Genomic DNA, 22,611 nt, shown 5'->3' with positions numbered 1-22,611 from the left:
CATCATTATTCTGAAAGTTCAAAAATCAATAATTTTTATTGAAACTTCATAACTAGTTTAGTAGGTAATCTCTAGTTAATGACTAATAATTTTACATTTTTTTTTTATATCTATATAGATATGATAGAATTCAATTTTTAGAGTTAATAGGATTCGAACTTCAAATCCCTCATTAAGAGAAGAGCTTTCACCATTTTTGTTTTAAAATATATATATATATATATAATTTAGTAGTTAGGGGAGGGGTAGATTTGAATCCTAAATATGTTCGTCATATAGTTGGAAATAACAAACATCAACTAATTGAACTATAAAACTTTTGACCAAGAAAGTTTACTAATTGACCAAACTTTAATAATTTCCCACCTTAAGGACTAATAGCGAATGAATTTTCTTTCTTTCTTAAAAAAAAACCCCATTAGGCCTACTCAAATATGGTATGAGTTATTCTAATACCACAACTTTAGCACACTTATTTTCACAACTTTCTATATATTTACACCATTTTTTCTCTATCAGTCCACCTATCCACGTGAAGAGTTGTGGGACATTTGTAATGGTGTACTCTCTTTTTTTTCTTTTTTCTTTTTTCCTTGAGAAAAATACGCGGGTTCTACTTAAAGTGTACGGACCTTAAAGAAACTGAAGAGACACTGTGTAGAATCTCCAGCAGTCACCTTCGTTCAGGAAATAGAGAAGGAAGAAACTTGTAAGTTTTCCATTTCTGTTTTGTTTTTGGTTTTTGGTTTTTTAATAAACAAAATTTTTCGTAATGGGATAGAGCTATGCTTTGGGTATAAGGAAAAGTGAAAAATGAGCTACTTTTGATTTAAGCATTTTCTTCTTCGTTCCTTCCTCGCCAAGAAAGAATATAAAACATCACTATATGACCCTTTTTTTTCTTTCTTTTTTTAAGATTTAGTGAATAGTGAGCCATGGATCCGGATAATGAATACCCAAGTCCATCTTCAGGCAAGTTTCACCACCCATTTGGATTTATCGCTTTATTATAGTAATAGATTTTTGGTTCCTTATAGTTTTGTTTATTTTGGATTTATGGTCATGCATTTTTATTTTTATTTTACTTTAATCATTTTATATGTTATCTAGCTACTGTGTGTGTGCACACTTTCCTTCTTTTTTTATTTTCTTAAGCATGTTAGCATTTTGTACATGTAAAAGGAAGTTGGTTTAAGGCTATGTTTGTCTTGAAGAAAAATGTTTCCTAGGAAAGCAATTTTGCAAAAGAAAATTGGGTAAAGACTGTTTTATGAATCACTGCTTCCAGACCCCATAAAAGGGGGAGCTTTACAAAGTATTCGTGACTTAAAAAAACACTCGAGCTAGGATGTACGGACACTTCACCCGTGTCATATCTGCCATGTTATGATTTTTCAAAAATTGCTCGTGTTGCTGTATTGTATCAGTGTCTGTACATCTTAACTCAAGTGGGCATTATAAAATTCAGGAAGTTATAGTCCAATGAGCTTTAGCTCAAATGACACTTTCTTTTCAACAAGAATGTGGAGAGTAAAGTTGTGAGTTCAAAGCCCCTGGAATAAGTGGAAAATGAGTTCCCGAGTTCAATACTCACTGAGTGTGAGTAACTTACTAATCAAATCATTTTCTGCATGATTAAAAATAAATAAATAAAAATAAAAAATAAAAAATAAAAACCCTTAAGATGTGTAGGACCTCTGAGAGTAACCCTTTACAGGAAGATTTTTCTGTAACTATATATCAAGTTAAAGTGAATGGAGCTTAATGGGTTTTCATTGGTCATGAGTTTAGAGAAGTTTAAGGATTTATCATCATTATACTTATATTTAGTCAGCCTTTGTATGATTAACATGCTCTACCACTGTTATGCTGGCAATTTGCCCGTATATTGTCTTGTGGGATAAGTTTGAAACTCTGTAGCTCTGTGTACACGTTTGATAATGCAGCACATCAAATACAATTATGAAATTGCAATTTTCACAAAAATTGTTTTGGCAGTATGTATGTTGTAACTAACCAAATAAATTTTATTTGCATTGTAAATCTGCAATCATTGCTGTGCTTTGAAATTCTCTTTGAATTGTTGTTATTACATGTATATAAAACTTGCCTTTTAGGAACTTTCTACTCATGGCAAAGGTGTTTGTGTTGGTCCAGAATTAGTATGACATTGGTTTCTGTTGTTTATGATATACTGGGACTTGTTATGATGAAGTCTTATGAACTTTGTTGGTTCCAATTTGCTTTTATTTGTTTGCTTCTTTTGGTGCTGAGCTTTTAAAATTTGGATGATTTTTATTTTGAAAACAGAGTTGCATTCCAAGGTGTCCAAAAGAATGAAAGTTAGTTCTGAAGTAGAAAATTATGTTAGCAGATCTTATCCTGTGACTAAGCGTGATAAGTTCAAACAGAAGAAACAAAAGTCCACATTGAGAATTGTTGATGATTCAGAACCATTTGCCAGTCCCAATTTGGCGCAAATGTTGAAAACAAGTATGTTTGGAAGTGTGACAAAAGAAATAGAGGCCCTTTGTGCACGAAGGTCACGATTGCTGAACCATGATGTTGCAAAAAATCCTATGCTTCCTTTTACATGTTCAGATGTGCCAAAGAACGAGTGTAAAGAGCCTAAGAACCTGGTGATTCAGAAGGCCACTCATCTTGCATTTGAAAATATCATTGATTTAGAGGATGACTGTATGTTAATTGATGCCCTTTCAGTAGTTCCACCTGTAATAGATCTTAGTTCAGATGATGAAGATGATGAACATGGGAGGCATTCTAATATATGTCCGAAGGTTGTGTTGGAGCCTTCCGTGAAGGATTCCATTGTAAGTTTTTTCCTGCATATGTAACTTTATACTTGTATGCCTGACAGTGCAGATATTGTAAGGGCCTCTCTACCAATGTAGTTGTACTAGAGAGTAGAGACCTGGGATTATGTTCAGCTTTCACTAGGGCTGTAGAACTTTATTGTAAGTATAGGGTGAGGCTAGTTTCATTTGTGTAACGATTGCTGGCTAATGACCTAAAAAAAATGCCTAAACTTATCAGCTAAAGAGTCATCTTGTTCAACATGTGCTCAAACCAAGTTGACAGACTGATATAACTAACTGCAGAATGCCTGTGTTGAATTAGCAAGTTCTTTAATACATATGCTGAACTAATATATTCTTGCATTTAAGTTTTCTTTGCTTTATTGTTCATTTTGCTTCTAAGCTTTTCCTTTGCCACATATCAATTGGCATGATTATGATATTTTGATTCAGGATATTCTAAAGAGCAAAGATGTAAAGGGGCAAGTAGAAAGCATGATTGGCAAAGCTGATATTAGGAGGGATAAAGGTTGTAATTTTGTTGTGGAAGATGATGTAGAGGTTGAGGAAGACAGTCACTGGTCATTTCAGGAAAAAGAAAGTAATTATGAACCTAATACTGTAGATCGTAGCCTGGAAGATATAGAAAGCAAAGATGTACAAAATGCAGCTGATGAAGTTGATATCAGGATAGATAAAGATAAATATGATGGCTCAGGAGATGATATGGAGATTGAGGAAGACAGTCACCAAATTTATCAGAAAGAGGAACATAATCTTCAAACATATGCTGAAGACAATGGTCTGACAAATATATGCAAGAAGATGATGGTCGCATTAGAATGTTCTGAGGTATCTGCATTTGAGGTTAATCTTTAGAGTTTTCGTGTCATTTATTCATTAATCTTGCTTCTTAAAACATATAGACTAGTGTCACTTCCATTTTCTGTAAAAATTGCCTCCATTTTGTTTCCTTTGATAACTTTGGTTTACATTTTGGCAAATGTTTGGGGAGCTCTTTTTTGCTACTCTCCTTTGCGAACCATTGTTGGCTAATGACCAAATACAAAAAATAGTGCAGGGGGTCTAAACTTAACAGCGGAAGAGTTATTTTAACATCTGTTCAAAGCAAATTGACGGAAATAATTACTATGTCAAATGCCTGTGTTAAATTAGGAAGATCATTATTACTTATGCCAAACCAATATATTCTTGCTTTTCATTTCCTTTTCCCTATTATTCTTGTAAGTTGGGAATTTTGATGCAGAAAATTGAGGGGTTGAGAAGGACAGTCTCCAGTTATTTCAGGATAAAAGAAAGTAATTATGAAACTAATATTGTAGATCGTAGGCTGGAAGATATAGAAAGCAAAGCGCCCTGCATAGAGGTGAGAAATGTGGCTGACGAAATTGATCAGGATAGATACAGGTAAATATGTTGGCTCAGAAGATGATATGGTGATTGAGGAAGACACTCACCAAAATCATCAGAAAGAGGAACATAATCTTGAAATGGAAGCTGAAGGATTATGGCTTATATGCAAGAACATGATAGTTACATTAGGACATCCCAAACTGTCTGTGTTTGACTTGTTATTCATGATATTCAAGAGTTTTTATGCCTTTTATTCTTTAATATTGCTTCTTCAAACATATAGACTAGTGTGGCTGCCATTTTCTGTAAAGATTGCCTTCACTTTTTAGCTTTGATAATTTTTTTTTTAATAAGTTTCTGGGGAGGTTGGCAACCCCCTTTGTCTAACCATTGCTGGCTAACGACCATATTAAAACAGTAGTGCAGGGGGTCTAAACCTAAACTTATCTGCCAAAAAGTCACCTTGTTTAAGATGTGTTCATAGCAAATGCTAAGACTAATGTAACTTACTATGTGGAATGCCTGTGTTGAATCAAGATCTTTATTACTTATTCTAAAACTAAAATATTCTTACATTTGAGTTTCCTTTGCCCTATTATTCTTGTATTTTTTTTTTCTTTGCTTCATATTAATTGGCGTGATTATGATATTTTGGTTCAGGATATTCTAAAGAGCAAGGCTGTAAGGGAAAAAGTAGATAGTATAATTGGTAAAGTTGATATGAGGATAATTAAAGATGGGAACTTTGGTGCAGAAGATGTACTAGTTGAGGAAGAGAGTCACCAGTTATTTCAGGAGAAAGAAAATAATTATGAAATTAATACTGTAGATGATAGGCTGGATGATAAGCAAATCAAAGCTCCAAGCGAAAGGGTAAGAAATGTGGCTGATGTGTTTCTTGCTTTCGAGTTTCCTTTGCCCTATTATTCTTGTATTTTTTTTTTTTTCTTTACTTCATATTAATTGGCGTGATTATGATATTTTGGTTCAGGATATTCTAAAGAGCAAGGCTGTAAGGGAAAAAGTGGATGGTATAATTGGTAAAATTGATATGAGGATAATTAAAGATGGGAACTTTGGTGCAGAAGATGTACTAGTTGAAGAAGAGAGTCACCAGTTATTTCAGGAGAAACAAAGTAATTATGAAATTAATACTGTAGATGATAGGCTGGATAATAAGCAAATCAAAGCTCCAAGCGAAAGGGTAAGGAATGTGGCTGATGAAATCAATATCAGGACAGATAAAGATAAATATTATGGTTCAGGAGAGGATATGGTGATTGAGGAAGACAATTACCACTCTCATCAGGAAGAGGAATATAATCTTCAATCAAATGCTAAAGACGATGGTCTGGCTAATATATGGAATGAGATGGCAGTCGCATTAGAATGTTCCAAGGTATTTGCATTTGATTTTGTATGCATGATGATAAAGTTTTCTTGTATTTTATTCATTAATCTTGCTTCATAAAACATATAGACTAGTGTGGCTGCCATTTTCTCTAAGACTCTGCCTCCTATTTCTTTGCTTTGCTTTGCAGTTTTGCAAATGCTTGGGAATTTATGGTGTTGTCGCACTATTATTTGAGGATGACTCTGACATGCTAGTTTAGGTTCTACTATTGATTAACAAGCACTTGCAGAAAATTAAGGGAATATGTTAATGAATTAAAGTTTTTCTTTTTTTGGAACTAGTCACAGTCAGAAGTTTGATTTAGTTTGAAGAGTGTAGTGGTAGGGATAAATGAAGGAAGATGATTTGGCTTGCTTAAAGACTAGTGGTTCTTTAAGGTATAAATGAAAAAATATGGTTTGATGTGTGTGGTACTTTTGAAAAAACAATTTCAATAACAATTGCCATTAATTCCTAAACTCAAAAGAATTACAAATAATTAGAAAAGCAAGGCAACACCAGCTTGTTGTTGACTTTATTAGATGCATTAATATTGAAGGTCTTTTGCAATCTTAATGGTTAAATTTAAATGTATCTCATTAAGAAAAATGACCAAATTCCTATAATATTACATGTCCTTCTAAGTCATTTCTACCTTGCACAAACGCATATCTTCTAAAGCATGAATACTTCCTTGAAGGAGACCCTTTTATATTTGATGTGAGTAATATGAATGGGGTGCACGTTGGATGCATGCCATATAAACATATCCAAGTTGAAAATCATAGATTAAGCTTAAGCTTATTTCTGATATGCATGTATTCCACCATATTTGTATCTAGTCTTTTGTACTACATAAGATTACATCTGAATTTCATGCTTAAATACCAACAATGAGCTCATTTATTATGCTTTGGAGTGCAGAATAAACATGGGTATCGTTGCTTATTTTGCTTGTGGTTTTGAGGTGGCATTTCTATTTTTGATGTATAAGGTTTTTTAACTTTGCCGGTGACTTGAAAATCTCACTCTTTGTATTAGAATCATCTATCATTGAATCTTTGCTGAAAATTTTCAATTCTTCCAAAGTTATTTTTGATTTAGTTCAAGTTCATGCTAGGATATTGGTGTTGATCCTTCAACTGATGAACACACAAGAGAAGGTGGGGAAGAATGTGATCATTCTTTTTTCTTGAAGGACGATCTCGGTTATGTTTGTCGCATTTGTGGAGTTGTTGACAAAGCAATAGAATCCATATTTGAATTCCAATATAGTAAGGTATGGGTTTTTTTCTTTTAAATTTTTTTCACATTTTTTAATTCATTAGTTTTAACCATTCAATTATATGTTCGTCAAGTGGATCTGCATTTAGATACTTCAAGCTGGGTATGTAATAAATTAACTGAATTTTTGAATGGACATGAATATTGGGGCTTAGATGTAACTAATGGGGAACTGTAACTAATGGGGAACTATATCATCTCTTAATGGGAATATTTGACATGGCCACATAATTGAAAGTAAAATACATTTAGACTCCTCACCTAGTTAAATGCTTTCCGATAATTTAAGACAGATTCTCCTGGATTAACATATTGGTATCTCAGGAACAGCAATTGGTTTAGTTTTTGGAGTGGGAATGGGAGCTTATTTCACAAATTCCTGCAGTAAAGACCTAAAGTTGTACGATTTTGTTGTTGCTATCTTTAAGTGAATGTTTCTGAGCTTTGTGTATTTCTTGGCTAGGCTGCTATTGATTCCTAATTGAATGCTTTATTTAATAATAGTCTTTCTATTACTGTGAATTTTTCTTGATATACATGTTCCATTGATAGTTTCTTGGTTATTTATTCAAAATATTGATTGATTTAATGATCTACTTGGATCCAGATATTAAGAGTTTTGATGCCATTTCTGCTAATTGTTCCCTTCTTAGAATTCTATTTACCCTGTCTGCCTCAAAATCCAGGGCAAAAGGACTACACGAACTTACATGCGTGATTCTCAGAGTAACAACAGCATAGGGTCAGATAAGAGTTTACCACTTGGAGTTAAATCGTCTGATGATGATCTGATGGCAAATGAGATGTTTGCTCATCCTAGGCATAGCAAGCAAATGAAACCCCATCAAGTGGAGGGCTTCAATTTTCTTTGTAGCAACCTGCTATCTAATAATCCAGGAGGCTGCATTTTGGCCCATGCTCCAGGTTCTGGAAAGACATTTTTGGTTATAAGTTTCATTCAGAGTTTCCTAGCCAGGTACCCCCATGCTAGGCCACTGGTTATTCTACCTAAAGGCATCCTGGCTACCTGGAAGAAAGAGTTCCAAATATGGCAAGTTGAGGACATTCTGTTGCTTGATTTTTACGGTTCAAAAGCAGAGAGTCGATCTCAGCAGCTGGATGTATTGAGACAATGGGTAGCTCAGAAGAGCATCCTATTACTTGGATATAAGCAGTTCTCTGCCATTGTTTGTGACCGTGGAACTAGCAAGGTGGCAACTGATTGTCAGGATATTCTTCTGAAGGTCCCATCCATTCTTATCTTAGATGAAGGTCATACTCCAAGGAATGAGAACACTGATATGGTTCAGTCCCTTTCAAGAATCCAAACACCTCTCAAAGTCATTCTTTCGGGTACTCTTTATCAAAATCATGTGAAAGAGGTATTCAACATTTTGAATCTTGTTCGTCCTAAGTTTCTTAGATTGCAAGCTTCCCAAGATATTGTTAGGCGCATTATGAGCAGAGTACAGGTATCAAGCGTGAGGAAGAATTTAAAACCTGGCATGGACTTAGCTTTCTTTGACTTAGTGGAGCACACGCTGCAACAGAAGGATGAAAACTCCAAGAGGAAAGCGACTGTCATACAAGACCTCCGTGAGATGACTCGCCGAGTCCTCCATTACTACAAAGGAGATTTCCTGGATGAGCTTCCTGGACTTGTTGATTTCAATGTAATGCTCAACCTCAGTGCAATACAGAAAATTGAAGTTGAAAAGTTGAGGAGGTTGGATTACTTCAGAAGAAATTCTTTGGGTAGTCTTGTCTATATGCATCCGCAGTTGAAATATTTTTCAGAGAAATATCCATCAACTGGAGACAAAAGTTTAGTTGATGATGAGAAGATAGATGAAATGTTGGAAAATATGAATGTGAGAGAGGGAGTAAAAGTGAAGTTCTTTCTTAATATGTTGGGCCTATGTGAATCAGCTGGTGAGAAGCTGCTGGTTTTTAGCCAATACATATTGCCCCTGAAACTCTTGGAGAGATTATCAATGAAGGTAAAAGGTTGGAGACCTCAAAAAGAAATTTTTATGATAACTGGTGATTCAAATTCCGAGTATAGGGAGCGGTCCATGGAACACTTTAATAGCTCTGGTGATGCAAAAGTCTTCTTTGGTTCAATCAGAGCTTGTGGGGAAGGTATATCTCTAGTGGGGGCTTCTCGCATCCTAATTTTGGATGTTCATCTTAATCCATCAGTAAGCCGCCAAGCAATAGGCCGTGCATTCCGACCAGGTCAAAAGAGAAAAGTATACACTTATAGATTGATTGCTGCTGATTCACCTGAAGAGGAAGATCACAACACATGCTTCAGAAAGGAGTCGATTTCAAAGATGTGGTTTGAGTGGAATGAGAACTGTGGACATAGCGAATTTGAAATGAAGACTCGTGATGTGAAGGATTGTGGTGATCTATTCTTGGAAAGTCTGTCATTGCAGGAAGATATAAAGCTTTTGTCTCAAAGGTTAGAGCTTTCATGCTGATTTCATTGTTTATTAGGTAGACATTGTTAGGGAATCTGCCCTTAAAAAGTTTGTTCGCATTTTCAGGTAAGTCAAAATCATCAAAACATTCAGTACAAGGTGCTTTTTGATGGATATGTATATTAGTGCTTTGATCACAACTCTATCAGTATGATGGAGGTACAATGAAGAAACTTCCCCTCGGCATTGTATTGCCCATGTCCATTGTGTTGATATGTTGAAAATCTTTTGGTCATAATCCAGAAAAGTTGCTAGGAGGGAGCACCAAAAATAAGTTAAACAGAAACTTACGAGTAGTGGAAAGTAAATTTTATTGTGTTAATGCTTGCTTCTTCATGATTCCATATAGTTATTTGATAGGACCTGCCTTTTGAAGTATTAATGCTTCTTGTTCATCTTCTCTCTCTCTCTCTCTCTCTCTCTCTCTCTCTCTATGCTAAGGACAACAAAATTTTACAGCATTCCCAAATTAAGCTACCATCTCACCCATGGGTTCAATATATATATATATATATTTTTTTTTTAATAGCTAGTGGGATATAGTTTAATTTGAGAATATAGTGAATTTTTCTTGTGTTCTTTGGACTAAAAAGTGGGTTGGGGGGAGAGCATTTAAAAGATGGAGAGAATTGAAATTTGTTTTTCTTAATCTGGCTTTTGAATTCAAAATTCAAATAAACCAAATCGGCAATTATGAATTGAAATATGAAGCTCTAAAGAGGTCATCTAATAGAGCCTGGAGACCGTTTTGCCTTGGGTTTAATGAGAAGGAATTTGGTTGAAGAAGCCCTTTGATAGTGATAGATGAACCGTCCTGTTTATAATGGTCATACGTTATAATGCATTGTATCTCCTGTATTGGTTGATGACTATTCATATGTATTGGTTGATGACTATGCATAGTTTTGCATTGACATCAAAGTTCAATTCATAGCTTTACTTTTGTCTTAGGTAAAATGTCCAATCAAGCATGCTAGAAAATTAGAAATAGAAAATTTTCACAATTTGATGAGATGACATGACTATGCATAGTTTTGCGTTGACATCGAAGTTCAATTCATAGCTTTACTTCTATCTTAAGTAAAATGTCCAATCAAGCATGCTAGAAATTTAGAAATTGAAAATTTTCACAATTTGATGAGATGACAAGTTATTTTTAGTTACTTTTACATTGATGGTGATATCATTTTTATTATACGCCTAGTCAATAATTGCAAAAGGAGGGTTTTTTTTTTTGCTTTGCGGTAACACTGTTGTACACACTTCATTGAAATTGTGTTAACACTAACATGATTTTAATTCAAATTGTGAAATGGTGATATTGTGTTTTCAAAACATTTCAGCCTGCATGGCACAATATTACTGTATAATAATCATTATCCTTGTACTACCCAAAAACCGTACTGTGGCTTTCCTAATTGAAATTTAACACGAACGTTCCGACTTCCAGGGCTCCTACGGTGATTTACATACCCATCAAGGGAAGGAGGAGCCTTGACATGCATGTTGCATTAGCCTCAGATTTTTGGACCAATTAAGAAAAGAGAAGATGTTTCCAGTCAAACAATCTAAATAAGGTACATCACCTGAATAATAATAGCCGTAACATGAAATGCTCCTTTCAACAAGCACTAACCAGTAGTATATCTAGTGCGACCTGAGTGGTTCTTATATTGAAAAAAAGGTTGTCAGAGTCACCTCACCCAATAAAGTATTGTCTTGCTGCTGTTGCCATTAAAAGGTACTAGCAACAACGGAGTCACCAGCTCCTCCAGTACAATAACAAGAGAAATTTTGGTGTCACACCCAATTACACAACTTTGTCCACAACTCGCCACATGGGCAAGTTGTGGACAAAGTTGTGTAATTAGACGTGGCACCAGAATTTTTCCAATAAAAAATATCTTTAGAGGTCATTATCAACATCATACTAACAATCATCTACTCATCTTTTATTTCATAACATCTTTCTTCGTCAAACTGACGTAGGCACTAATTGTACAATTGTTCCTTCACATCAAACAAAAAATATGTATCTTTACAAATATACTAATCTTCCAATCAATTCATTGATATATTACAACCGTGTCTATATGTCTCCATATTTGGAGGGCTGCAATCTTTCTATTACAATTTCCAAGCAGGACTAATGTTCTCGAAGGAACATCCTAAAACCTGGCCTGTTCCTCTTGCAAGCAATAATAGTTCAAAAATCGCAATCAATATTTTTCACACTACAAAATCATGTAATAGATGGGAAGAACTAAACCTGTGTTGCTGGTTACCAGGATTCATGCATTCAAAATCTGCGGTTTCGGGCCCTACAGATGATGCTGCAGCACTGTAAATTTCATCCCCTCTCATCGACATGAAACTGTGATGGTTCCCACTAGACATGGGGAGGCTGCCATCCTCACAGTGCTGCAACCCCAATGTGAGAGACACCCCACTTCCACTCCCGAACCTCCCCAACTCGGACATGTGATATGCAGCTGCCATGAACCTTTCACTGGCTGCATCAGACTGCATCATTGCATCAGGGAAGAGACTACAGTCATCCACATTAGGCCTTTGCTCCTCCCTTCGCTTCACTAACCCATATTCATTTTCAGCTTCTCCACGACTCCCATTATGGAAATTGACTACACTGGACCCTGCCATTTCTACATCAGGAACATGATTGGATTTGGAGTCCATGAGTTGACCAGTGCTACGTCTCTCAGTGGCTGTTGAACTTGCACTTTGTTGCAAATCTTCCCCTCTTTCCTCGGAAGTCCTGTTATCACCTTTTGTTGCCTTGACTGCATTTTCTGATGAAGAATTAGAGTCCATCTCCATATCTCCAGTCTCTTCTTTGTACATCTCCTCTACCATGGGCTTCCAGAGACGCACACGGGCATTTATAAACCAGTTCGAGACCTAAGCCAGCTCAAATATTTCACCAATTTAGAAAGATAGAACACATATAACCAATGCATAATCCTATGACACAGGATATATTAATCAATAAAAGAGGAGCACATAACAGTTCTCCAGTTACCTTTAGATCAACACTTGTAATCAATACTAAACATCTTATCACAAAGAGCATCTCTTTGAATGAATTAATATAACCATATCCCAACTACTTAGTGAAGGTAATTCAAAATTTTCCACCACTGTACCCAAATTCATGTTCCCAGTAAAAAAATCGGCGATGTGTTTTCTACATATAGCCATTGCTTTTGTTACCATTAAAAGCAGAAGTGAAAACACATGTTATTTTTCTTCTCTAATGAAGCTCTACCAGAATTGAGTTTATTCTTTAACTGTTTCTGTAAATTCTTAATGTCCTTGGTAACCTACCAGTGACTTCTCAACTTTTACCACCATAATCTCCAAACTGAATCTTTTTTTATAGGCTACAATTTTCAAATGGAATGTGTATCAACATTTTGAAAGAGTGAAGGACTTTCCAATTTTCCTTACTTAAGAACACAAAATCACCTCATATTCAACCCCAGAAAATAACAAAAAATTAGATGTTTTTTTACCTGACTTCTAGTCAAGCCTGTCTGCCTTGCTAGCATGATCTTATCAGAATCCTTTGGATATCTGGCAAACAACAAAGTAAGAAACTACTTTAAATAATGCACGAAGGTATCTTGAAAGAAGAATTGAAACTATGAAAGGGGGGACTGTTATGTGAGAGGGTTTACGGATGAAGGAAATGCTCAAACAGCCAAGCACGAAGAATTGAAACGGAACTTTCAGGCAGTCCCCTTTGTGGCCTCCATGCATGTTGCTGCATCATACCAAGCTGCTGAAGAGCCCTTTGTTGCCTGAGGTGCTGGTCCACATATCGGAGGCGAGTTATTCCAACTCCTCTACTGCTTCCAGAAGTATCTTGCTCCCCAAGGCTTTTACGAGTTGCTCGAATTTGGCCAGTGATTGCATCACGCAAGCACCTAAAGTGACGGGAGATAGTCTGGAGAGCAAGTGCTGTGTATGGTTTAGCTGCCCCACATCCTGCAATCACATCAAATGATGACACCACAATCTGCATCTGATGATAATACTGTTTGTACCTTCTATCAACCTGTGACAATCAAGTGATGAACATTAGACCTTGTGGAAAAAAAAAAGACGTTCTCAACTCCTTAGAATATTGTAGAGACAGGGATAAAACCATAGGAATGCATCATAGCCTGCACAGAAGTTGTATCATAATACAGCAATAATGGTTGGTATATAGGCATTATATTATATAACAGACAGATTACGAAACCAAAGAGAGCAGACCAAAAAAGTAGATAAATTCCTACTTTAATGACATAGATCCATCTCAGACAGAACGACAAGCACAAAGGTACAAAAGAAAAGAGAGTCAAATCACAAATGGGATAGTATTTATTAAATAAAGGTTCAAAAGGAGTAAAAGACTCTACAGTGCATAACTTTCATGTATTCGATGCAGCATTTTTTAATAGATCTTTTTTTAATGTGTGTGCGCGCATGCGTGGGAGGCTAAAGTAAGTTATTAGATACAACATAACAGCAACAAGGTTCAGTAATGACACCAAACATGGCCCACCATACTAATAATAATTAAGAGTAAGCAAATTAAATGCAGTCTGCAAAACAGTGAAACGTTTTTTTCTTTTTTGAAAAAAGAGTAAGCTGATAATCTCTTTTACTCAATACACATAAAATGAAAAATAATCACTTAGTTTAATCAGAAACGGTGAAAAGAAACTAATCCATGAACTTTCCAAGATCAAGAGACCTGAAACCCAGTCAGAAAAGAAAAGGATAATGAACCAACTCTGTTAAAACATCCAATGCAAAAGGTCATTCCCAATGCACAAAGCTCCCACTTTTGGGATGTCTAGGAGAGCTAATTGGCAAGGCAGCCTTACCCCCTCCCCTTTTTTGTAGAGGCCGATTCCCAGACTTGATCCCGCAACCTTAACACCCTCACTATCGTCCAGGACCAACAAAAACCGGAACAAAGACCCAATGAACCAATTGAAACTGAAACAACAATAAACAAGCTTGGTAACCCCAAAAGCATAAGCTAATAACTGGAGAGCCCTAACAAATACATATGCCCATAACCAAGCACAATCCCCACATGTTCAAGCTTAATAAAAATGAAACCAAGATAAATGAGTGCAATCACCCAACCAAAACCAAAGCCAAGACCAAGGGGCCAGGCACATGGAATACAATAACAAACAAATCGAGCTCCAATACCATGTTAAACCATCAAACCCAAAAGCTTAAACTAGTATGTGAAGAAGCCTAAGAAATACATGTATCCATAATCGAGCACACACACAACCAAAGTGTGATTTCTTAACAAACTCAAGCCTCTTTTAGCCACTTTATTAATGAATTAGGAGCAAATTATTATGTAACCAGTCCTCTCTTACCATAGACATCCTCGCAATTAACACTCAATGATGTTGGGAGTAAATCATCTTGCATTGACCATCTATCATCCTAGGGAGAACCTGAGACTCCCCAAAACTAATTCAGTACTAGTAAATATTAGATGCATAAATAAATGCCAAGTAGCACTACACTAATTTCTTCACCCCATAGTCAATTTAGAAGAAACTTCAAATTGGTTCTTAATTATTTTTAGCCTTTTGTATTATATGATTCCATTGATCACCAATAATAATGGGCAGTGCTACAAACACAACAATTTTCACAATAAATATCACAACTCCTGATTTGGCAAGTTATGATTGATTCTCCTATGGGCCCACCATTGACACTACTTTATTATTCACCATTAACAACTTGCCACCTCAGACAAATGTGAAATTTGTTGTGCCTATAGACATATTGAATAAGAACATCAAAGAGCAGAATATAAGATTTAAGATAAAATGCAAGGGCCCCAGGCAGTCCCATAAAATGCTACACTGGGAATTAAAGTACCTAATGACTCACAAGCCTGCGATTGGGAATTTGGAAAGTTGACAGAAGTGAATAACTAGTAAAGTAATTACCATCGTATCACAAGAAGAAGAAAAAAAAAGCCCCACAAGGAAGAATTCACCAAAATTTTCAAATGTTTCTAAAAATTCACGTGAAATAGTTTGTATTCTAGGAAGAAATTCAAGCCACATAACAATAATGGTAACTTGAAAGAAGAATCAACGTGCTAATCAATCTCAACTTTTCACAAAAATGCACATGTGCACACAAACACAATTTTAATCAGAACAAATATATAGAATCAACATACTAATCAAATAGAGCAAAAAATTATCTGAAATCAGGTTCACTAAATTTGCAACCAGTTTTTAATACTATAAAAATAGTCCACTTCATGTTCAAATGACCAATAAGTAAGACAGAAAATATGATTATCTAAAAAGACACAGAAAACTAACGTATTGGTCTTACCTCATCCGACATGGACAATAATTTTGTCAATTTGTTCTGCAAATCTTGTTTTTCAGCATGAGAAAGCTCACACAGAGAGTTCCCAGCTGATTCTTGAGGGTTTGAAGACACTCCATTTTCATTTTTTGATCCCCCATCACCATCCTTGGAATTCTTTTCATGTGTGCTTTCATTTTTCATATCAGCCTGCTTTAGAGCTTTGCGGACATTAACTACTTCATCAAGCAGTTGTTGTGCTACCTTGAGATATTTGGAATTGGGAACGTTTCTCACTATGCTCGGCATCCCATACGGAGATGAATCCCCTTTATTTAAATCTTGATTGCCTCCAGGGAAACCAGGTGGCAAGTATTCAGCATTTCTCAATTGCTCATCTCTAGAAGAGCCATTCCTGTCACCACTATCACCTGAAATTGACGAATTAGGACTCAAGAATGAAGCAAATCCTGGATTAGGATTCCGGTATGGGATAGATGACATTTGAATTCCTGATGGCATTTGTGTACTAAGGCTGAGGGATAATCCCTGACCCTGCAAGTTTTGTCCACTATGAAGAATGCTAGCAGCACCTCCCATTGGGTGTGTAACTAGCATCTCATTTCTAGCTTCCCTCCATGCATTGAAATCATGTTCCGCAATGCGCGACCCACCAAGATTTGACAAGATTTCTTGCTGCTGCGGGGTGGAATTTGAAGCACCCAATGATGGAATTTCCATGCAATTGTTTTGCTGCTGAGAATTCAAGGCCAAAGCATCTGAGTATGGCCCAGAGTTCATATACATCATCATATTACCAGGAATAACTGGTGCTTCTGCATATGAACTAGGCAAATGTTCCCTTAAATAAAGCATTGGCGCAGAATCTCTTTGATTATTCGAACTAGTGTAAAAAGTCGCCATATTTTACAAATCTCAAGACTTTCCCACTTGCTTATTTGATTTCAATTACATAGTCACCGGGGATCTGAAAAAACCAATCAAATAGCTTCATGTTATAAACAATTCTTGGTATATATACAAAATAAATTAATAAACAATGTCACTCTGAAGTTTTGAGTTTAAATCCATCAGTATTCAAATTTTAGTCTTACTACAAACAAGTATAAGGTAAACTGCGCAATAGAAAACCATATATATATATATATCATATTTTTTTTCTCTATTTACATCTCATGCAATCTATATATAAGAGGAAAAACTCATTAACAATATATCACAAGCAGATAGAATTATGAATTGTTATCCATTATCATTAACAGGAGCTATTTTACTAATTACTGGCAGGACAAAAAGTTCATGGTCACAAGTCACAACACTCAACAGTAGACAAAAGCCATAAATTTAAGGGTCAGAAGTAAAAGAACCAATAATCAAAGCAGCTATCTTCATGTGCATGACATTATATTCATGAATATAAGAATTTATTGTTTTGTTTTTTAAAATAATTTTACTATATAAACATCAACAAGGAGCTTCCATAATGATTAAAGGAAACCCTTAAAACAATCTGAAAAGAAAGTGAGTCAAATACTGCATAAAACCCACTTATTCACCGAGTTAGAAAATTTAACCATCGCCCACTTACATAAATAAGCAATAATGACCCCCCAAAAATATCAGAAACAAACAAAAGGGGAAAGAAACATAACATTAAAAAGAAAAACATGATTTTGAAGCACATAAGCTAGATAAAATCAAAGAAAAAACGTAAATTTACAAGCAAAAAATGAAAGCATCAAAGAAACAAACAAAACAAAAAAGAGAGGAATAAAAAGACAGACCAATAACCTTTTATAACAAGTGAGAATATGTTGAAAAATAACTATAATAAGAACTGGATGAAATTCATTTCCGTATCATCATCACCATCTTATCCAGCACTAGAGAGAGAGAGAGAGAGAGTTACAGAAATATTTATAGCTCAGCAGCCTAAGATAATGGGGTTTTTTTTTTAATACAGTATTTAGAGAGAGAAAGAAAGAAGGGAAAAAAAAGACAGAAATGAGAATAAAAAAAGACCTGGAAACCCGTAGCAGTTGTGGGAGTTGTGGGGAACAGCAAAGCTTGGAGACACCAACCGATCCGCAGGAACACAATCCTCTCCTAACTAAACACTTTCCGATCCCAAGACTTCTCAGATACAAAAACACAAAGCCTCACTTTTCATCCAAATTTTTCGTACATACAACAACAACAACAACAGAACTAATAGTTAAGGTAAATAAAGAAGACCCAGAAAAGAAACAACTGTTCTTTGAGGAAAATATAAAAAGAAAGATGATAATTCAAAAGAGCTATGATTTTTTTTTTCACTTTAAAGGTCTTTTTTTTCTAATCATATATTCTCCCATCTATGATTCTCCATCAATCCCCACGTGAGACTCACACATATACAATACAACCCTCTCTCTAAAAGTTTCTGTGAGAAACTCAAAAGAATGATAACTTTCTCTTTCTATCTCTATCTCTGTCTCCTTTTTCTAAAATAGAATTTTTCTCTTTTTGGGGTTTGCTTTTTTTTTTTTTTTCTTTTCTGTTTTCCGTTTTTTCTAGTAAGAGTTTGGTGGTTGTTTACTTGACTTGTTGGCTTGTTGCTATTGCTTCTTCTTCTTCTTCTTCTTCCTCTACTTCTTCTTCTTCTCACCTTGAGCTTACTCTAACTTCTTTGCTGGTGATACAAGTGTTTGGTTAAGGAGCTCTATCTCTAACTACCAGTTGGTAGACCTAAACCCTCTCTTAAACCCATACACCATCTCTCTCTCTCTTTCTCTCTCTCAACCTCTGGCTGTCTTTCTCATCTTTGAGCATGGAAGGTCTGCTTTTGGTTGCTGCAATATCCACCATATACAGCATAGTCTAATCTTTTTCCTTTATTTTTTTCTTTCTGTTCAATTTTATTTTATATATTTTTTTTTTTATATACTATTGTTTTACTTGTTTGATATTTTCCCTTGATTATTATTATATATAATATTCTTTTAGATTTTTTTAATGTAAAGAGGCGCACCTGTAGGTGCTCATATCACTATATTTGTCTCTTTGTTCCAAGTAATATAATTTGTTTTCTTATACACTAGATCCTGTTTTTTTCATGTATTTCTATTTCTTCCCCTATAATTTTGGTAATTATAGATAAAGCAATGTTAAAAAACAATTTTAATTTTTTTAACGACATTGTTTACAATTGGTTAAAGTGAGCAGTTGAGATTGAAAGTTGGAATAGTGTCGATTTTATATGAATCTATCATCACCACCACTTATACAATGCATGAATCACAATAAACCATTATGAAAAAATTTGTAGCCTTTTTTATGGATAAATTGATAATGGTATGAGTAGTGGTCAACATCATCCTTTGCCATGGAAGAGGGTAATGCACTTATTGAGGACCATGCACTATAAGGGACAAACGTCTTTCTTTCAAAAAGTCTTCATAAACTAAATACATGAAGTAAAGGACAATAATGAATACATAAATTAGTGAAAATTGTACTCTAAAGAAGTAAAAACATGGTCACAGTGGGTGTAGGGATTTTTAAGCATTAAAAGAAATCTATGAACTAATAAATTATTCCTAATCCCAAAATTTTAACATGTTATGAAAGTATGTGTTTTTAACATAGTTCAAATTTAATACTACTTATTCTTTTCTTTTTTTCGTGTGTGTAAAAGATAGAATATACCGCTTATTTTAATAATATGATAAACGATTAGTTGTTTAAAAGCTTCAATTATCAGAAAAGTATGAATTTAATCATTTAATTATTATCTATCATAAGCATGCTTCGAAAATTGTTTACATGCGAAAATGACAAGAAAAATAGATAGAAATGAAGTGTAGGGGTTGTCTTACTTGCTAGTGGATTTATTAGCAACATGGTCATCTTTAGAATCGAAATATAAAAAATATCATATGAGGAATTTTTCAATAATGTGATGAGGATATTCTCTAGAGTTGTATATCAAACACTGCCCACCGTACTCGCCTAACCCACTAATTGGCACTACTCACCCAGTCACTTTTACATATTCTTTCCTCTTTTGATTTTTTTTCCCCCTAATCTTTTAGATTGTTACAATGAAAAGGTATCTAGGTAGGGTTTGTAATTCGAATGATAGGCATAGCCTTTTGAAAAGTAATGGGATCATTTTCCACTTACATAAAAGAGGAGGAGTAATTTGATATGTGCACAAATAATTAAGGGTAAGGCTTCTATTCAGTAGTCACTGGTCACTGGACCCGTTAGGATACAGATACATGCTCAGTCTTGGACACGTGTCCGCATCACAATGTGTCAGTGATCATTGCCACTAGACACAAGTTGCTCCCAATAATTCACTACCCCATTTTGCTTTCTATTTAGATAATATTTTAAATTGTTTTCTTACTTATATATTATGATCATGAATGCAGCATAGGTTTCTCCTAAAAATAATATTGTTGCAATGTTACTCAAAGTTAAAGAAACATATGGAAACTGCAAAAAGTATTTTTAATTATAAACAAAGTGCATTTTACTATTTTAAAATTCAAAATTTGATATTAGTTGAACCCACTTATATTATGTTTGTAATGTAATTTATAACTACATGCAACCGATTAAGGTTTTAATTTTCTTCCTCAAACAAAAAAAAAATTAAAGTTTTAATTTTTACCACAAAATCGAAAAAGGGAACAAAAGGAAATATTAATTTGAGTAATAATAGGGATACAACCCTTCCCACACTTAAATCCACACACTGCTTATTTGTTAACTCTTAATTGAATTTCAACTTTTTTAAGTACATGTGATGAACTCATGTAAAAGTATTCAAATCCAATAAAGAGTTGACATATAAGCAAAATGTGGATTTGGATGTAAGAAGGGATGTGTCCCTAGCATTACTTATGTTATGAGTAAATTATTTTAGTAGCACAACACGTACTAGTAAGAAAAGCATGCTTCAAGGTGCATGCTGGTATGGAAGAACTTAATTGGACATGAACATGACATCTCTATGTTGTATATAAACTTGGTGCTGTAAAAAATTGTTAGTATGTGGATAAACAAGCATCCTATTCCATTTAAAAAAAAAAGAAATGTTAACAAATTCTCTAAGAGCATTGGTTTAGCAACTATTTTTAGAAATATTTTTATGGAAAAATGATACAGCAATTAATTGTGTTGACAGTTTTTTATATTTCTCATAAAAATAGTGTCAAAACTTTCCTAATATAGTTTATTAACAATTACCTCAATGGCACTCGTTAACATGATCCTTTAAAAAAAATATGGTTTTTTTTTTAGTACTATTTGTTGGTTTAATTGTTTGTTTTTACTTTATATCTAATAGTGGAGAAGATTAACACACACAAAATATTTAAATCTCAACATTTGAAAACTTCTAATTAGAGGGTATAAACTATAAAGTAACATTACTCATAAAGTAGCGCATGCTTGGTGGGTTTGTTAATTGAAAATGCTCAAAATAGTTATCGTTATGATTTCATATTTAAAGGCTAAAATTATGTTAATGTAATGTTTTGTTAATTGAGAGAAAGCTTCAACCAATTACGACGTGCTATGCATTATGCAATACAAAGAGTTAACAACAAACGTTCTTGGATTGCATGGAATAGTCCAAAAAAATGTTTCTATGTTTTAAAACTCCTGACTATCGTGGAGTATTACACTTGCACTGGTTATAAAATCAACAGGGTCATTTTCTGATGATGGTATAAAGTGGCTAAACAGACTCATCGTCTGGCCTATGGGACCTCGAAAGGTGATGTGAGTCATTATGGTCGATGATGATGGGTCCTATGATTTGTGTAGTAAGACTTTTGAAGACATTCAGGAAACCAAAAATAATAATAATAATAATTTTTGAAGACATAATTAATATATATATATATAAATTTATGAAATTTATTAATGTGTGCTTTTAAGATATACATTAATAAACTATTTTTAAAAATTTGTTATAAAAAAAATGAAAAAAATAACTCATTTTTTTTTATGGTGGGTTTGTTAATTGAAAATGCTCAAAATAGTTATCGTTATGATTTCATATTTAAAGGCTAAAATTATGTTAATGTAATGTTTTGTTAATTGAGAGAAAGCTTCAACCAATTACGACGTGCTATGCATTATGCAATACAAAGAGTTAACAACAAACGTTCTTGGATTGCATGGAATAGTCCAAAAAAATGTTTCTATGTTTTAAAACTCCTGACTATCGTGGAGTATTACACTTGCACTGGTTATAAAATCAACAGGGTCATTTTCTGATGATGGTATAAAGTGGCTAAACAGACTCATCGTCTGGCCTATGGGACCTCGAAAGGTGATGTGAGTCATTATGGTCGATGATGATGGGTCCTATGATTTGTGTAGTAAGACTTTTGAAGACATTCAGGAAACCAAAAATAATAATAATAATAATTTTTGAAGACATAATTAATATATATATATATAAATTTATGAAATTTATTAATGTGTGCTTTTAAGATATACATTAATAAACTATTTTTAAAAATTTGTTATAAAAAAAATGAAAAAAATAACTCATTTTTTTTTACAATTTTTTATAAAAAATTTTAAAATAAATAATTAATGTATACCTTAGCAGGACATGTATAAACAGGACACTTTATTTATTTATATAATAAAAAAAAAGAGAAAAAACGAGTTGTTGCAAATTCAATGGGATGCTGAACTGGCTGCCAAAAAGTAGTAGCTCCTTTAATCAAATTCATATTGTCCTTCTCAAAAAATAAAAATAAAAATAAAACAAATAAATCTTATTGGCTAAAGTCTAAAGACCAGAAGGCAGAACGGCCATTAATCTATGCATTTAATGCTGGCGTGATTA

The 22,611-nt window shown here is 34.2% G+C and overlaps 2 protein-coding genes across 5 annotated transcripts; one reads left to right on the top strand and one right to left on the bottom strand.

Moving 5' to 3' along the window:
• The first annotated feature begins 2,319 nt into the window (after positions 1-2,319).
• On the top strand, positions 2,320-9,675 carry LOC112032212 (protein CHROMATIN REMODELING 35). 2 transcript variants are annotated; one of them, XM_024064977.2, is made up of 7 exons: positions 2,320-2,831; positions 3,270-3,668; positions 4,851-5,063; positions 5,182-5,589; positions 6,704-6,862; positions 7,554-9,334; positions 9,420-9,675. In XM_024064977.2, exons 1-7 carry the CDS (start codon positions 2,337-2,339, stop codon positions 9,421-9,423), a joined length of 3,459 nt encoding a protein of 1,152 aa, XP_023920745.2. In that variant the 5' UTR covers positions 2,320-2,336; the 3' UTR covers positions 9,424-9,675. The 2 variants fall into 2 exon arrangements, with proteins under 2 accessions (XP_023920745.2, XP_023920744.2); XM_024064976.2 differs by having other exon boundaries at positions 7,554-9,675.
• A 1,603-nt stretch (positions 9,676-11,278) lies between these two features.
• LOC112032203 (BEL1-like homeodomain protein 6) lies at positions 11,279-18,636 on the bottom strand. Of its 3 annotated transcripts, XM_024064962.2 has the most exons (6): positions 18,331-18,636; positions 17,775-17,914; positions 15,756-16,719; positions 13,052-13,431; positions 12,887-12,947; positions 11,279-12,272 (listed from the first exon to the last, which is right to left on the bottom strand). In XM_024064962.2, the coding sequence occupies exons 3-6, from the start codon at positions 16,653-16,655 to the stop codon at positions 11,583-11,585; spliced, it is 2,031 nt and encodes a 676-aa protein (XP_023920730.2). In that variant the 5' UTR covers positions 16,656-16,719; positions 17,775-17,914; positions 18,331-18,636; the 3' UTR covers positions 11,279-11,582. The 3 variants fall into 3 exon arrangements, with proteins under 3 accessions (XP_023920730.2, XP_023920729.2, XP_065616286.1); XM_024064961.2 differs by having other exon boundaries at positions 17,775-18,636; XM_065760214.1 differs by lacking the exons at positions 17,775-17,914; positions 18,331-18,636 and adding an exon at positions 17,544-17,672.
• Between the last annotated feature and the right edge of the window lie 3,975 nt (positions 18,637-22,611).

This window comes from Quercus suber, unplaced genomic scaffold (assembly GCF_002906115.3).
Source record: "Quercus suber isolate HL8 unplaced genomic scaffold, Cork oak 2.0 scaffold_357, whole genome shotgun sequence".
In the NCBI taxonomy this organism is placed as follows: Eukaryota; Viridiplantae; Streptophyta; class Magnoliopsida; order Fagales; family Fagaceae; genus Quercus; species Quercus suber.
Note: the sequence above shows the minus strand (reverse complement) of the source record. Positions and strands in the feature narration are given on the sequence as shown.